General features: G+C 55.0%; 5 protein-coding genes across 5 annotated transcripts; 4 read left to right on the top strand and 1 right to left on the bottom strand.

The window, feature by feature from the left end:
• Positions 1 to 266: 266 nt before the first annotated feature.
• On the bottom strand, positions 267 to 4,084 carry TRIREDRAFT_122175 (uncharacterized protein; the record flags this gene model as incomplete). The annotated part of the gene is made up of 2 exons (XM_006966008.1): positions 267 to 3,853; positions 3,928 to 4,084. 2 exons carry the CDS (start codon positions 4,082 to 4,084, stop codon positions 567 to 569), a joined length of 3,444 nt encoding a protein of 1,147 aa, XP_006966070.1. The 3' UTR covers positions 267 to 566.
• Positions 4,085 to 6,271: 2,187 nt separating this feature from the next.
• Positions 6,272 to 7,946, top strand: TRIREDRAFT_122176 (uncharacterized protein; the record flags this gene model as incomplete). Its single annotated transcript, XM_006965893.1, has 3 exons — positions 6,272 to 6,377; positions 6,515 to 7,258; positions 7,333 to 7,946. The coding sequence occupies 3 exons, from the start codon at positions 6,272 to 6,274 to the stop codon at positions 7,944 to 7,946; spliced, it is 1,464 nt and encodes a 487-aa protein (XP_006965955.1).
• A 1,049-nt stretch (positions 7,947 to 8,995) lies between these two features.
• TRIREDRAFT_71566 (histidine acid phosphatase) lies at positions 8,996 to 11,002 on the top strand. The gene is made up of 2 exons (XM_006965894.1): positions 8,996 to 9,558; positions 9,631 to 11,002. The coding sequence occupies exons 1-2, from the start codon at positions 9,503 to 9,505 to the stop codon at positions 10,946 to 10,948; spliced, it is 1,374 nt and encodes a 457-aa protein (XP_006965956.1). The 5' UTR covers positions 8,996 to 9,502; the 3' UTR covers positions 10,949 to 11,002.
• A 949-nt stretch (positions 11,003 to 11,951) lies between these two features.
• TRIREDRAFT_108046 (uncharacterized protein) lies at positions 11,952 to 14,089 on the top strand (the record flags this gene model as incomplete). The annotated part of the gene is made up of 4 exons (XM_006965895.1): positions 11,952 to 12,943; positions 13,136 to 13,180; positions 13,256 to 13,357; positions 13,732 to 14,089. 4 exons carry the CDS (start codon positions 11,952 to 11,954, stop codon positions 14,087 to 14,089), a joined length of 1,497 nt encoding a protein of 498 aa, XP_006965957.1.
• Positions 14,063 to 15,228, top strand: TRIREDRAFT_122178 (uncharacterized protein; the record flags this gene model as incomplete). The annotated part of the gene is made up of 2 exons (XM_006965896.1): positions 14,063 to 14,422; positions 14,626 to 15,228. Exons 1-2 carry the CDS (start codon positions 14,318 to 14,320, stop codon positions 15,226 to 15,228), a joined length of 708 nt encoding a protein of 235 aa, XP_006965958.1. The 5' UTR covers positions 14,063 to 14,317.
• Positions 15,229 to 15,789: the final 561 nt, after the last annotated feature.

Consider the following 15,789-nt stretch of genomic DNA (forward strand, 5'->3'; position numbering starts at 1 on the left):
AATGAGTAGTGTAACAGGTATGATTTTGCATTGTTAAATCTGGAGTTTTGAGTAAGCGAATACAAGTCTTTTGCAGTCACTCTATGCCCCTGAAAACCCAGTGCTTGTAGTTTGATCGTGATGTGCTGCAAGGGTATAGATGGACTGAGACGATGCTGTAGCCTCCAATTTTGGCGTTGATGGAGTTGATCTTCACTCACAATACCTGAGTACCTATGACTATTAGGTAGGGAGGTGGTCTACGCGGCTCAATTGATTCAATCAACATGGTATGTAAGTACAAATTATGATAAACAATTGTAATACACATAACTATATACATGTCTAACCATACATTGCATTGCAGCCTGAACTGGAGAGGTGAAAAAGAAACGAAGAAAAAAAGAAAAGAGCTTCATTCGAATCCATAGACTTGATGGCAGTCTCGGCTGGATTGACTGCTCCCGTCAAGCTGTACTCTCACCGCTTCCTCCAGACTTTAGGGTATCTTTCATCCAATATTGCATGATCAAAAAGCCAGGTCCCGTTCACACCATCGTATAGGTATCCTTACCACCTCCCGCTTCTCACTGCGTCTTCTTCGTCTTGTTCTTCGCCAGCAGCTTTTCCACACCGCCCTTGCTCCAGGCCCGGACCCTCGCCTGGTCACAGGTGTTCCATGCGCGGCTCATGAGCGCCTCGTAGAGAGCCGCCTCGTCGGGGTTCCCACATGCGGCGCGCTGGGCATCCAGCCACGTCAACAAGCCGAACCGCGTGATGAGCGTCGTGCTGCCGGACTCGATGCACGTAGCGCGGTAGACGATCCTCAGGACTCGGAGGCGCAGATTCGTCCGCAGATAGGGGTTGCTGCCCAGGGCGAGAATCTTCTCGAGCCAGCGCTTCTTGTGGAACACGCCGAGGTCAAAGGGGGTCTGGAGGGCGTCGAGCACGTACGCCAGGAACCAGGCGAGTTCGGTGTAGTACTTGTCGTCCTCGGAGGGTTCGCCGTGGAGGATGTCGTGTGCGAGGGGCAGCTTCTCGGGGGACCAGACGGGGCTGCGCGTGAGGAAGCTGTTGATTTTGGGGTAGAGAGGGTGGAGCGGGTTCTTGAGGACCTCGAGCGCGTGGATGGAGAAGGCGATGAAGGCGGATGGGACGGGCCCGCTGTCTACTTGCGGTCGGGAGGATTCCGCGAGCTCGGAGAGGAGGAGCCAGACTTGCTTCTTCTCTTCGTAGGAGGATTCGTCGATTTTGGCGGCCATCTTGAGGAGGTTTGTGAGCGCCTCCTTGCGGATGCTGGTGTGTTCTGATGCGAGGAGGCGGATGAGGTTCGTGATGAGGCCGTCTTCGATGAGGTCCTCGACGGCTTTGGTGTGCCATTTCAGGAGCGCTCCTGTGTCTTCCGGGCTCGTGAAGGGAATGTGCAGCGCCTCTTCGAGCTGCTCCTGAGTGAGCCCGGTTTCCTTTTGCTGGGAGCTGTTATCATGCTCTTCTTGATCATCATCGTCTTCGTCTTCCTGGGTGCCGCTACGTGACGCCTTGGGCAACTTGCGCGACCCTAGCTTTGCGAGCTTGACGGAATTAGAAGAGAAGCACTCTTCAATCTTGGCGTAGACGCTTTCCAGGGCATCGCTGCCCTTCTTCTTCTTGTACAGCGCGCTAAAGTAGAGAGAGATGAAGCTTGATAGCGAGGCGCGTTCAGGGGCATCCGCAGATTTGATGACGTAGGGCAGCTGTTCTGCTATGGCAACGGCGAGCAGATTGAAGCTGCGGGCGTTGACCTTTTCTTGCACGTCGCCGTCGCTGTCCGTGAGATAGCTCTCGAGCACCTCTAGGTATTTGATTGGCGACGTGGCACAGCGGCTGATGCAGTTGTCCAAGAAGGACCAGATCTTGTCCATGTCCTCTGAGCTGTTCTCGTCGATGCTCAGCGCAATGGCTTGAAGAAGAGGGTTTAGCCTGGTAGCCGCCGAGACGAGCTGGTTCTCCACGGCAACGTCTGCAAGCACCCTCTTTAGCTGATCAAGAGGTGCGCTTCGGTCACTGCTGGATAGTAGTCTGAGGAGAGTAGTAAAGGGCGATGACTGGCCCTTGCCGCTGAGAACCTCGATCCTGGCAAACCATCGCATGCCGGGAGAGTAGCTGGCGATCGACACCAGGTTCTCCAGCTCCATTTGGCGGAACCCGTCGTGCTTCTGCTCGTCGGAGCCGTTGCTCTGCAAGCTGCGGAGGACGTTGACGAAGAAGGGCGAGACGTCAAAGTTTGCAGCCAGAGCCACCTGCGGGATCATCTCGTAGTACAGGAGAAGCAGCCTGCTGGCCATGGCCTTGTGCAGCGTGTTCTCGCTGGCGATGCCCTTGTAGCTGCGCACAATCTCCTTCATGTCCGGGATGCGTCTGCAGAAGGCATCGATGAGCTTTCGAGCGGCCTCGGCCCATCGAGTGTCTGTTGCTCGAAAGCCTTCTCGGTGCAGCTTCATGGCTACCGACAGCTTCTCGAGCGCTTCGATGAGCATTCTTGTCGCAAAGAAGGATGTCAGGTTCGAGTTGGGCGAGAGGCACCGGACCATGACCTTTTGGTTCAGCGGGAGTGGTAGAATGTTATCCAAGAGGATGTTTGTGGGAGGAGGGCCGACAGCGAAGCGTGTCTTGTCGCCGAACGAAGGGGGGAGCGGGATCTTCATCGTATCGAACAGGAACGAAGCATATCCGATCCAGGTCATGGTCAATTTGGGCTCAAACGTGAATGACTGGTTGTTGAAAAAGTAGTTTGCGATAAGTTCCGGGGCCGCTTCGAACATCGCAGTCAACAGCTGGCTGTGCTTCATGCTGGACCAGGGACGCAGCTTCGACGCAAACTCGGACAGAACAAAGTTGAAGACGGGGACGCCGTCGCGGTACGAGTCGTCCTTGGCCAGATTGCTGTGTGCTGCGCTCTTCTGCTTGGCAAGCTGGACCGAAAACTCCTCATTTGTCTCCTTGGGATAAAGGCCGGTGGAGGGATATAGGATGCCGGCAACCGGGTTGGTGCAGACGTACATGAGAAACTGATGGGCCTTTTCGCTAACCCGGTCGACTTCGCTCTCCGGCTCTGTGCTGTTGGAGTAGCTGTAGAGAGCCAGTATCCGCATCAACGTCTTGGTATTGAAACATTTGAACTTGACGTCTCGTGAGATCTTGCTGTCCGCTAGCACATGGGTTCGTAAGCTGTCCAGAATCTCCACGACAAGAGATGGCGGATCACTCTTGATCAGGAATGTCAGATGTGATAGCAGCTCCTTCTGTAAGAGCAACTCCTTTCGGCCGTCAGAGTGCAGATACTTGAGGCAGCTCAGGAAGAACCGAACAGCATTTGTCCTCACGGAAGCCTTCCGAGCATCTTCAGGGTTCTCAACGGTGCTTCCAATCTCCAGGTTCCTGCCGAGGGACGCAAAAGTGTAAGTCTTGGCGCGAACTATCCGTCTTGCGTAGGCGCCTCCGTCGAGGGACACGGCTTCGCGGAGCAATCGCAGCGTGGGTGATATGATGAAGCCCTTCGTCTTGTCCGAGGACAAATTCTTCGATATTGACTTGAGCTGACGCTCTTGGAGGAGCGTTTGGCAAATGCCCAGTCCATGCTTGACGAGCTCCAGCGAATCCGAGACGACATTGAGCACGAGGGCGAGAACAACGGCCGCAGAGGACATGACGCCGCCTTCGTTCGTCTGGGCGGCAAAGGACCACATCTCCATGATGTCACTCAGGTAGACGGCGTCCTCGCCCTCGAGCCTTGGCTTGACCAGTTCAAGATATTCCCGGAGAATGGCGAGACTCGCGGATCGATCGCCCTCGCCGGAAGCTATGCTATCGAGAAGTCGTTTGAAGGACTGCAGACCTGTTCAGAAGAAATTAGCACGACTGATTGGCACGTAAATGCCGTAGAGCCTGTTGAAGGGGGTTCAAACCCACCATGTCTTGCTTTGCGCATGTCCTGGTCGAACGCGAGCAGCCCGCGCAGCTGCTCCCCAGAGCTCACGTCCTCTCCAATGGGAACATCGTGTGTGATTTTCTGGCGCTTGCGGAACGCGGCAGCTCCGTCGGCGTCAATGGAAGCTCGTTTGCCCATTTTGCAAGACCCTCGGCGACTTCGTCCTGCTGCTGCTGGCGATTTGCATGCAATTGTCGTCGCGGAAGTGTAGATATTTTGAGATACTGCCGGGTCTTACCGCCTCGGATGCTTCCACGATAAGGCAAGACCAGCAAGCTTATCGCAAGTACCCACTCTCGGCTGTTCTGCGGAATTGTCTGGTGGAGTGGATTGGACTCTTCGCTCTGCTAAAGAAGGTACGTAGCATTCTGACGCACCTGAATCCACGTCAAGCCACTCAAGCCACTCTGACGGCCCTGTGAGCCACCGATTGCTTACTACTACTTTTAGACAGGCACAGATCTCACATGCACAGGGCATGGCTTCTATTAGTGGCTGTAATGCGCACCATCAAATTACCTACCTACCTATTTTAAGCTCCAAGTTGGAAAACCACAAGAAAACAGGAAGAAGACCAAAAAGAAAAGACACAAAGACATCAAAAGACAGAATTCAAGGAAAAGAAGAGAGACAAAGAAACAGGGCCGTGCATGAATGATCCAGACGGCATCACAATCACACCCATGCCAGGCCTCGCATAGGTGCGGTGCCCCCGGAGAGGGTGGAAGAAACTGAGACATGCATGATGGCTTCGCTCGTATCCTCAGTTCCTGTTGGGTCTCGTCTGCGTCTTTCTCTCCACGCCACTGGCCGCAGCAGCTCACAGAGCGTCCAGTATTACTTGTTGCGTGCCGGTCCATCGTCCATTGGGCGTCAGGTGGTCGTTTCTCGAGTCAAGCCGTCACGACGCTGCCCACACCATCATCATCTCTGGCGTTGACTCTGTCTAGTAAGACAGACAGCACACAGCATGTCATCATGATCATCACCAGAAGCGGTGCTAAAGATAGGAACACCGTTCGGACAGTGGAGGGTCCTTCTGGGAAGAAGTCTGAGGAAACCGCAACGACGGACTGTTCCAGGTTATGTGATTGAGGGACCGCTTGATTGGGCGTGTCTGCTCTGACTGACGGACGGCAAGCACAGAAGAAACGAAGCGAGAGACGAAGCGGGAAATGAGAAACGAGAGAAGCGCGCGCGCCAATCGAGCTGCGACGGCCCAAAGAAGCAAAACGAGGGTCCTGGACGAGGCAAGATTCGGCTGCGTGGCGCTGAGACGGCAGACGAGACGAGGCACTGATCTGACGGGCAGGTTTCGCATCGCACCGCATCGCACCGCATCGAGGGCCTCGCCTTGTCTGTCTGTCTGTCTGTCTGTCTGTTCCTCTTGTCTGCTTGCGCCCGGAGCCGAAACACGCACCAGGTTGTTCCCCTCGAGACAAGGACACCCCAAACAAACTCCAACCGTCAGCCCTCTGGCAGCGAGCGAATCGTCGTCGCCAGGCCCCAGGGGAACCCGAGGGCATGCCAGCAGCTGGCCAATGCCGGCCGCCCACGCGACCCCTCCTCGGGCCATCTGGAGCAAAGCCACGAATGAAGCCGTGGCGAATGCAAGACATCGACTCGCTGTGCCAGCCCGGCCGTCTGACGCCGTCTGTGGATCCTGCAATCTTGTGGGTAGCGCCAGCCATCCGCATCCATGGCTTCTACGCGCCGACTGGCCGGTCGCCTCTGCGGCCCAGCCTATCACCGTGGCGGCCCTGTTGGCTCACCATCGTCGCTGCTCAGCCGCCACTGACTGGGCCGTCGTGTCTAGCCCGTTGTCGAGGCGTGTTCATCTCCTCTGGCACTGGCTGCTGGCTGCTGGTGCTGGTGCTGATGCTGAGAAAAGAAACAAGGGCAGACTGACATGGAAGACAAGACTAGACAAGACACACAAGACAGACACTCACACACACTCACACTCACACACACACCCACTCACCCACTCACACGCAGGCGAACAAGGGCGAACCGAGCGCGGATGATGGCTCCAGTCAAAGTTCTGGTCTGTCCATGGCCAGGTCGGGTGAGCTGCGCTATTGCAGATGCGAAGTAGTATTTACGAGCTCACCCGGCCCTCCGATTTGAACATTTCCAGTCGATGTTGCCGGATCTACTCTGATCTTTTTTTAATGCTTATTTCCTTTTTGTCTTTATGTCATCGGGGCTCGCTGGGCGGTCTTGTCATTCGCTTCTCCTCCCTTACCTCACCTCGCCTCACCTTGCTTTAAAAGCGTATCTGCCGGCCCAGTCGGCAATGAGGCTGCTTCTTCTCTCCACAGCATGAAAGCTTCGACGGGCGTCTTTGGGGAAGCGTATGCGTCATGCTTCTCTTGTCTCACGTGCTGGGAACCGTTTGCCTTTCGCCTCGACGAGAGACCCGAGCGACGTATGTGGTGGTTTCGATATATTTGTATTCGATTCCGTGTGCTTTATTTCCCCACCCGTTCTCTCCCTCTCGCTGCATTTGGTGTTGATATACCCCAAGCAATGTCTGAGAGCTCTTCACTTACTTATAGGCGCCAGGCGACAACAACCGTCACATCCGCATCATCAGCGACCAGCCGATATCCCATCCGCCCCCAATGGCGGTCCCTGAGGTTGAGCTTCCCCGGCCTAGCTGGAGGCAAAAAGTGCAGCGGACATTCTCATCCAGCCAGCCGGGCTTTTCATCCAGAGGCAGGGCGCAGAGGGACGGTACAAGGCCGCAGCTACAGATTTCAGCTCCGTTTGAATTCAGACATGTCGATTCCGGCTCTTTCCAGTTCCCGTTTCCTGCTCAGCGCCCGTCGCGGCCCTGGGAGAGTCCTCTGACGCCGGATACGCCCGAGACTCCCTTTGAGCCGTTGCAGCTGAGCGTCTTGAGTCCGGGAAAGGAGCTGTCGCCGATGCTCCCCGATTTCGACTTTCCGAGCGAGATGACGCCGCCATCTCTGGTGCATCTTCCGGGAAGGCCCTTTCGCGATGACTCCTCTCCTTGTCATCAAAGACATACTCCATCGCCGTCATTTCACATTCCTCGCAAAAATGTCGCTGCTCCTCCGACGTCGCGCAGCCCAGAGGTGTCGCCGCTGCACCTCGCTTCCGACAAGCAGACTCGCCCTCGGGCTTACACCTCGTCCGACATGGAGACGATCAAAGAGCGAGTGGCCTCTGCCATGAATGAAGTGGAACAACTGCAGAGAAAGATCAACGACATCATCGAGCGACAGAGCCTCTACACCGCGAGCAGACCATCAACAGCCCACTCCATGGCTCGCACCATCCCCGGTAAGCTTACAGACTGCAGCTTTGTGCCTTTTCTCATCCTACACGGTTCCCCGACTTATGCGGTAATCATGCAGAAACGGCGGAAGTCCCGGTGATTCCTGCGCTCCCACCAGCGGCGCCGTCATTCGCTGAGCGCCTGAACACAGAGGTGTCACTGCCCAACACGGGGCCCGTGACAGCGTCTGTCCACATTAGCCAGCTGGAGGCGTACGAGGAAACGCTCGACAGCATTCGGCAGTTTTCACATTCGAGGCGAGCGCAGCAGTCTTCCCCGCCTCCTCCTCCTCCTCCCCCGCCATTGCCCCTCGTGCTACGGCCACCGCTACGGAAAAAGAAGTCATTTTCGCGAGTCTCGACCTGGTTGTTCCCGGATCCAGACCGCGCCCGCAAGCAGAGCCTAGACTCTGTCACAAACGTTCCGCGTCCAATCAAAGGAAGCGAAGGGTTCTACCAGTGTGTAACACCGCCTAGGCGGCCACTCAGGCAGAGCACCGAAACATTTGATACGTTGTCTACTTGGTCGACAAACGACGAGGGCCGTACTGTGCCGTCGGCCTGGTCGCCGCGAAGCACCCCGTCCAAGAACGAGAGAGAGGAAGACGAGGACGTCTTCATTGACAGACGGGCCACTTTTGGTATGAACAACGCTGCTGGCCCCGCTGCGGTGAATGTCGGCGTCGCAATATGACAAGGCGCTGGCCTCGTACATACAGTAACTGTGGAATTACTACGACTAATGTATATACATACTATTACTACACATATCATGCATGTGCTGGATCACATCTTATAGACGGCGTGGATCAAATGGAGGCTTGATGGACAGGGCACGTCTGGCATATCAGGCTGGGTTGGGCTGGACTGGGAATAGAAGGGGACGGGCCTTGACTCCCCATGGGTTATACTACCACCAAAGATGACAAGTGACGGATGCAGCTGAGTGACGTCCAGGCAGTCACTTGGGCGGTCATCGAAGGGGGGAAATCGTTTCAATAGAGGAGGTAATGCGAATACCAGTATACTAATAATGAGCACGAATCCCTTGGTGTGGAGGAGATGCTACTCTGGGTGTGGAGGGCATGTGATTCAATGTCGTAGTACATCGAGAATACCGAGATCTCCGTCTTTTTGCCGTTGAATAATGATTGACGAGACAAGGGATATCAGAAGAAGACCTTCTTGCGTATAAGCGAGGTGACATGACTGACCATGGACCAACGATCTCACAAAATCGGTGAATTCATGCGTCTTAGTGCCCAATGTCTCCAAATGCCGATGCGGTGCCTTTTGGGCTGGGCAGTGCTGCATTGGCGTTGCACGCCCTAGTAATGCATGGATTCCTTTTCAGTTCTCACATGGTTAGACTGACTACCTATTTTACTACTAGTATATGTACTTGAATCACTGATCAGGACAAGCCTTCATTGTCGCAATTTTGGGAGAAAACAAAGAATGGGGTTGTCTGCAGGTGCAGCTCATAGTAATATGATTGAGAGACTTACCCTGCATCTCCCAAAAGCTGACTTTGAGGTTGTCACTGCTGAGAACCTTGAGGGACTTGGTACCAATTCATGTAACCTGATTGGTAGTGCTGTATTACCTCATCAGACCTCTTAAGCTACGCAATGCTTACTCATCACTTCTCCCTACCATCTGTGCGCTGAATCGAAGCCTCAGCCAAGCTTCAGCCAAGCGCAGCCATTCCCGACGGATCCAACCAACTTGTCAGAGGACGAAGCGTCGCATTCCGCCCCCTCTCTGCTCTGCATCTCCGTATATGAGGTCGACAATGAGCTGAATCCATAAAACAAGGGTGATTGATTCACACGGGCTGTTGCTGCCGTATCGTCCAATCTACGGCCGCATCTCATCGCACGTTTCTCCTCCTGCTATACATTTCGCGGCTTACTGACGGCCTGCCCTCAACCTGGAGAGAGATAGTCTGATAGAGAGCGAGAGCGAGAGAGAGGGGGACCTTTGCGTCACCTCTTGCTGAGGAAAAGCAGAGCAGAGCTCACATGCGGTAACTGACACCTCAGAACCATGCCTGTGGCCAGAATCGTGGCCGCGATCCGAGGCGCGGCCTCGCGAGATGCATACAAATACAGCGCCGTCCCCGACCTGGAGTCTGAACGAGAGCCTCGGCGGCATCGGCAGTTTGATCGACGAGGTTCAACTCAAAGACAGCCTGCCGGGGAACCTGCACACTTTGCTGCGTCTCAGGGACAGACTAGACTGATCAAGATGTCGCTCGGCGGCATGGCGCTCTTTGCCATCTTGCTGACCATGGCCTCACTCGGGTATGCATATGAACCCTCAATCAAGGACGCAGAAGGGTGAGTGAAGGATGCTAACTTGGCTTCATGTCAAAGCCGGTCTAAGCCCTCGTCGACTTGCGAAGTCGTCGGCAATTGCACAGAAGACGTTTCGCAGATCTGGGGCCAATACTCACCCGTCTTCTCAGTCCCCTCCACCATTGACGCTTCCATCCCGGCGAGCTGCAGTTTGACTTTTGCGCAAGTCTTGTCCCGCCATGGAGCGCGGTTCCCGACGCAAAAGAAGACGGAAGTCTACCAAGAGATGATTGCGCGCATTCAGAGCAGCGTCGAGGATTACGGCAAGGGATTCGAGTTCCTCAAGGACTATACGTACACACTTGGCGCCGACGATTTGACCCCCTTTGGTGAGCAGCAGATGGTGGACTCTGGAAAGGCCTTCTTCGAGCGGTACCACGGCCTAGCCTCTGATTCCGAACCCTTCGTGCGAGCCTCTGGGTCGGAGCGAGTGGTTCTGTCGGCACAGAGGTTCCTCGAGGGGTACTACGAAGCTCAGCACCGCGACGCTTTAAACGCAACCAATGATGTTCTGGTCATTCCCGAGGACGAGGCATATAACAACACTCTGAACCATGGAGCGTGCCCTGCCTTTGAAGAAGGCCCGGCATCTGAAATCAGGGATTTGAACCAGAAGGTCTGGCTTGGCGTCTTCGGGCCTGCGATCAACAGGAGGCTCAACAGCAAGCTGCCTGGCGCCAACCTGACGCTGATCGAGACCGTCTACATGATGGACCTGTGCCCATTCACCACGGTGGCCAATACGAGCGTGCCGTCGGACTTTTGCAGGCTCTTTTCCGCGGACGAGTGGACTAGCTACGACTACTTTCAGTCTCTGGACAAGTGGTACGGGTATGGGAAGGGCAACCCGATGGGCCCGTCTCAGGGGGTTGGATTCAGCAACGAGCTGATTGCCAGGCTGACGGGCGAGCCTGTGCACGATGCGACGACGACGAACACGACGCTCGACTCTTCACCCGAGACGTTCCCCCTCGACGCCAAGCTGTACGCCGACTTTTCGCACGACAACACCATGTCTTCCATCTTTGCGGCCCTGGGCATGTTCAACTCGACCAGGGATCTGCCGCTCAAGTACAAGCTGTCTCCCAAGAAGCTTCACGGCTTCTCCGCGTCGTGGGTCGTGCCGTTTGGTGCCCGCATGTACGTGGAGAAGATGCAGTGCAGCGGCTCGAACGAGCCGCTGGTGCGGATCATCCTCAACGACCGCGTGGTGCCGATGCGGACGTGCAACTCGGATCGACTGGGGCGGTGCAAGCTGGGTGCTTTTATTGATAGCCTGACGTTTGTGCGCGGCGGAGGGCTGTGGAATCAGTGTCCTTTGAGGGCTGAGGGGTGATTACAATGCGAAGAACAAGATTTAGATTCAGAACTTACCTACAGTAGGTACATGAAAGTCAATGTCATGGCGCGTCAAAGCAAATGGCATGACGGTAAAAGACTTGTACAGTCTAAGGGACCGGGCTCGGCGTTGTGGGACTTCATGTTGCTTATTGAACCTCATTGGGATCATGTTTGACAGCTCAGCATTTACATTATCAGTTGCTTCCTACCAAGTATAGCGTTATAAGGCGGAGACTGCATAGCAAGGAGATGCTCCATACATGTACATATCAAATACCACCACGTTCGATTGCTTGCCAACATTTACTACCTAGTAGGTACCTAGTTCAAATGATGCCCATTTGATGTCTACAATGCTGGAAGTGCCTGTTCACCCCTGACATCAGTGAACCTCACGACAACACCGAACCCGTCCTACAATGGAAGATCGAGCAACAGAGAGACATCGTGGGAATGCTTTACCATTCCACCCAGCCAATAGGCCGTCTACACAGCATGATCTGCTCTAAGTAGGGATTCCGCAGAGGGAGAGCTACGGGCTTCGAATATCAAGAACGATGACTAGCAGTCCCCCCTTGAACTTTCCACATCTTCAAAGTTCGTGAGTGTCAGACGATGCTTCTATTAAATGTGGAGATCTCGCAATCGTTCCTCCTATTGAAGCGCTGAAACAATCACAGTACGGGCAGTAACAACAGGCGGTGCTTCATGGATTTCCGTCGCTCCTTCATGTTGTTGTGCTTGCAAAACAGATCGTCGGGAAGGCACCCTAGATACTGATCCAGGAGAAGGCAAGAGCGCCGAACCTGAAGAGTAAGTTGCTGCCCATCAATGGACACGTGAACAGATGAGGAGGCAGTTGGCACTGCGAGGGAATGGCAGGAACAGAAGAGCGTCTAGGGCATGGATGCCCTCAGCATATAAAAGCCCAGAGACAACCGTCGCTCAAACATCATCCCATCAGCCAACTTGCAAATCCAAACAGCTCACTTCGTACAATGGCTGTCTCAACGGGATACATCGGGCTGTTCTACGAGGAGCATGACGAGGAACCCCAGCGCATCTTCGATCCGCAAAACAGTCGCGCACATCGCCATGTCCCTGCGGACCAACTCATCGTCTACAATCCCCACAAAGAGGTTCGCCAGCTTCGAGAAATGAACCCTTACACTGGCCAGATGAGCGTAGACAGCCGCACCGTTGTCGTGTCTATTGACGGAGCTTGTCGCGGCAACGGAACGCCCTCAGCCCGGGCCGCCTGGGGTGTCTACTTCGGACCGCAGTCCATGCTCAATGCAAGCGACGCCTTGGACGCCACTCTCCCGCAGACAAGCACTCGGGCTGAAATTGAAGCTCTTTCGCAAGCGCTGGACATCATCCGTTATAACGTCTCCGATGACCATTCGTTGGTGCACTATCATATCAGAACGGACTCATCGTATCTCGTCAAGACCTTTTCATCGTGGATCCATAATTGGATCGAGAATGGTGGGATGAATTCGCAGGGCAGGAGGGTGGCTCATTTTGAGGTCCTGGAAGAGATTCAAGAGCTCCTGGATGACATGACGGATGGTGACGATGGGGGCATGACTTTCAAGTTCTGGCTGGTGCCGCGAGACGACAACAAGGAAGCTGATGCGCTGGCGAATCAAGCGCTTGATGAAGAATCCCGGGCGGACATGATTGTTGCAAGCACGCTGCTCCGATACCTCGCAATCAAACCTCTTGATCAAGCATCCGGAAGCAAGAAGATGGCTGCAAACGCGAAACCACGAGTCCTCGCTGTGTCTCTTAATCGCCTGTCCTTTTTCGATTCAATGTACGAATCGCTCCTCGGCAAACTACGAGCGGGCTCGCCGTTTCAGCGGGTTGAGGATGGAGTAGAAGCTATACATATGCTCCGGGAAGAACCACGACCAGCCGCTGTTCTTGTCACCGACGAGGCTCTCACCTTGAGGGAACATGCACCCGTGTGGGATGCAGTGCTGCAGTATGTACGACAAGGTGGCACCGCTGTGTGTATGGGCCACTTTCCATGCTTCGTCAAACCATTGAGTATCAAGCCTTTCTTTGCCAGAGCAGGCTTGGACTGGGAAGAAGGGGCATACCAACGAACGACGCTGGTGTTAAATCGCCAGGCGATTGGGGCTGACTTGGCTTCGAAGCTTCTCCCAGAGTACAGCCAAAAGGCTGTATTTCTCAAACACGCAAAGCCTTCGGATGCTTGGTATGTGACAAATAAACATTCCGTCCTTGAGTCTCTCGTGTTCGGAGCAGAAAATGTACACAAACCTGGTGAAAGCCCCGTTCTGTTGGCTTGCGTCGGAGAGGGAAAACTGGGATATATTGGCGACGTCAATGGTGAGGAAGGATCTGAGGCTGTTGTTCTCGCCATGTGTGGTTTGTAAGTCATGTTATCTGTGGTTATCTCTGCAAGAGGGATCTGGAACCTGGTCTGGGTTGATGCCTCTCAGTGTTCTCGGTAGGCCGTCCCTTGCGGACTTAATACAAATGCTCTCCTTATCACACGCTGCCATTGACACTATTTGATGCTGCTTTGACTGGTCTAATGTAGACTTGATTCGGCAACTTGGCCGTGCGGGCGGCTGAAGAGCTTACTCTGGCATTGACGGCTTATGCTGATCCCTGAATTGCTCGTCGAAGCTGGCGTAATTATTTATAGTGGTGGAGAGGGCACTGCTGACTGAAGGCTGATGACTTGAGGTGAGCTCGACTTACATAGATGAGCAGCTCAGCCCAGCACTAGAATCGCAAAAGTCTCCAGAACCAGCGAGAAGCCTTCTCTGTAGCCCAGGGCCAGGGTACCGAGTACAAGTACGGATACATGGGGGCGCTGATAAGACAGGCAGCGATAAGGCGGCCCCTCAGAAGCCGAAGCGGAAGCCGCTCGACGTCAGCAGCAGCAGCAGCAGCAGCAGCAGCAGCAGCAGCTCGAGCGAGTCCGTGCGCTGGAGGTGCTGGTCAGTCAGTCCGGCTGTCCGTCATTGTCAACCGCCCGTCAATTGGCAAAGCCTCGTCACCCCAAAACAACAACAACATCTGCAGCATCCATTTCCCGCCTTTTCTTCTTTCCTCTTCTCCCCATTTTCGGATTATGCGCGCTGCTGCGAACTAGGCGACAACGACGACTGAACAATAAACCAACCGGCGCAGAACCGAGTGAGCAGCTTGTCGAAGAATTGGTCAGATTCACCGCTCGCCTGCTGGTCTACCTACCTATCTACTTTCCACCTTTTCGACGAGTTGCACTTGATCCGTCTATTCGTCGGCCTTCAACGGGGGTGGATAGAAAGACACAAGTTCGCAGAGGCGACTAGACGTACGAGCAGCAGCAACACAGACCATGGTGTCGACGGCGGGAGGCATCGTCATTGCGATTGTGGTGATTCTGGTCGTCGCGGCGGCTGGATGGGTCGTATTCACGCAGCTGCGCGCGCGGAGACTGGGGGTGAGTTTCTCTCTGCTCTGCGGTTACCTTTGCGTCTCGTCTCCCTACTACCGCATTGCAAATACTTGGACGGGTCGCAATGACATGGTTGTCGGGAGCTGCGGCGGCGCAATCGTTATCAGGGAACAGCGATTCTCCATGTCGGATCGCGTCATGAAGTTGACAAGGCTGAACTAACCGTGTGCGCCTCGACGCAACTACAGCTTCCACCACCGAGTCTCTCGTCGTATCTGCCCTGGCACAAAGCAGACACGCCCTACGGACCGCCACGACCGGCGCGCGGCGGCATCGTCGGCTGGTTCAACGACGTGGTGCGCAAGTTTAAGCACCGCAACGACCGATCGGCCGCGGGCGCCTACGAGCAGTCGTCGCACGGCCCGCCGGGCAACCGCGGCTTTGGCCCGCTGGACCCGGACGACGCCTGGGACTCGCGCGTGGGCAACGAGGCTGATGGATACGGCTACTACGAGCAGGAGCTGGGCGGCCACACCGAGTACACGGGCGCCAGCTACGGCGGCGGCGGCGGCGGCAGGCTGGGCGCTCCAGGAGGGACGACGACGACGGCCCACGCGGCGTATGACGAGGATCTCGAGCGGGGGCGACGGCCGAGCAGAGATGCGGGAGCGGCGACGGCGGCGGGCGTCGGAGCTGGGCGCGTGAACCCTTTCGATGACGATGCGCAGGCGAGCCTCAGGGGTGTCAGTCCGCGGCCCATGGACGCGGCTTCGTACAGGCCCGGGGATCGACCGGGCAGTGCTGGCAGCAGCCTTGCCGATAGGAGGTCGATGTTTAGGGAAAACATCTGAGTTGACGAGGCAGACGTGGCGATGATGGGCGTGGAAAAGGGAGGATGGAGGTCGGTAACGGGAACAAAAAGGGAAACAAAATGGGCTGCGTGTTCGGACGGTGGCTTGCCTTTGTTTATGAGGAAAAATGTTTGTGGTATGATGTATGTCACGATACGATACTCTGGAGGCTGTCTTTTCCTCCGTCTCTGTTGTTATGATTTGTTTTTCTGTTTTCGTTTCCGTCTTCTCATGTACATTTGTTGATTTGGTGAATCGGGAGGTCTGCAACTGTACATACAAGGAATGAAGAGGGTCTTCTACAATTCAACGCCATGCAATCACATTATTTCTTCTCATATCCAATTCCTCCGCTTGAATATGTAAGTCTCCATGTAAATTATCGAGAATACCGGGAGTGTTGACATAACCTCGAATCGTCGAGGCAAAAGAAGAAGCTCCCAGTCCAGCCGCGGCTCCACGTCACCAGCGTCATTCCCTCCAAATAAGCTGCTGCTGCTTCTTGCCCCTCTAGTTCCCACAATGGCGGCGGGACCCCTCCTTACCTTAACACATGTCACC

The sequence above is a fragment of the Trichoderma reesei genome, assembly GCF_000167675.1.
Source record: "Trichoderma reesei QM6a unplaced genomic scaffold TRIREscaffold_11, whole genome shotgun sequence".
NCBI lineage: Eukaryota > Fungi > Ascomycota > Sordariomycetes > Hypocreales > Hypocreaceae > Trichoderma > Trichoderma reesei.

Bases quoted from the DNA above. Each gene is read 5' to 3' on its own strand.
- TRIREDRAFT_71566 (XM_006965894.1), top strand. From the start codon at position 9,503: ATGTCGCTCGGCGGCATGGCGCTCTTTGCCATCTTGCTGACCATGGCC. The intron at 9,559-9,630 runs GTATGCATATGA...TTCATGTCAAAG, and splicing joins CTGACCATGGCCTCACTCGG to CCGGTCTAAGCCCTCGTCGA.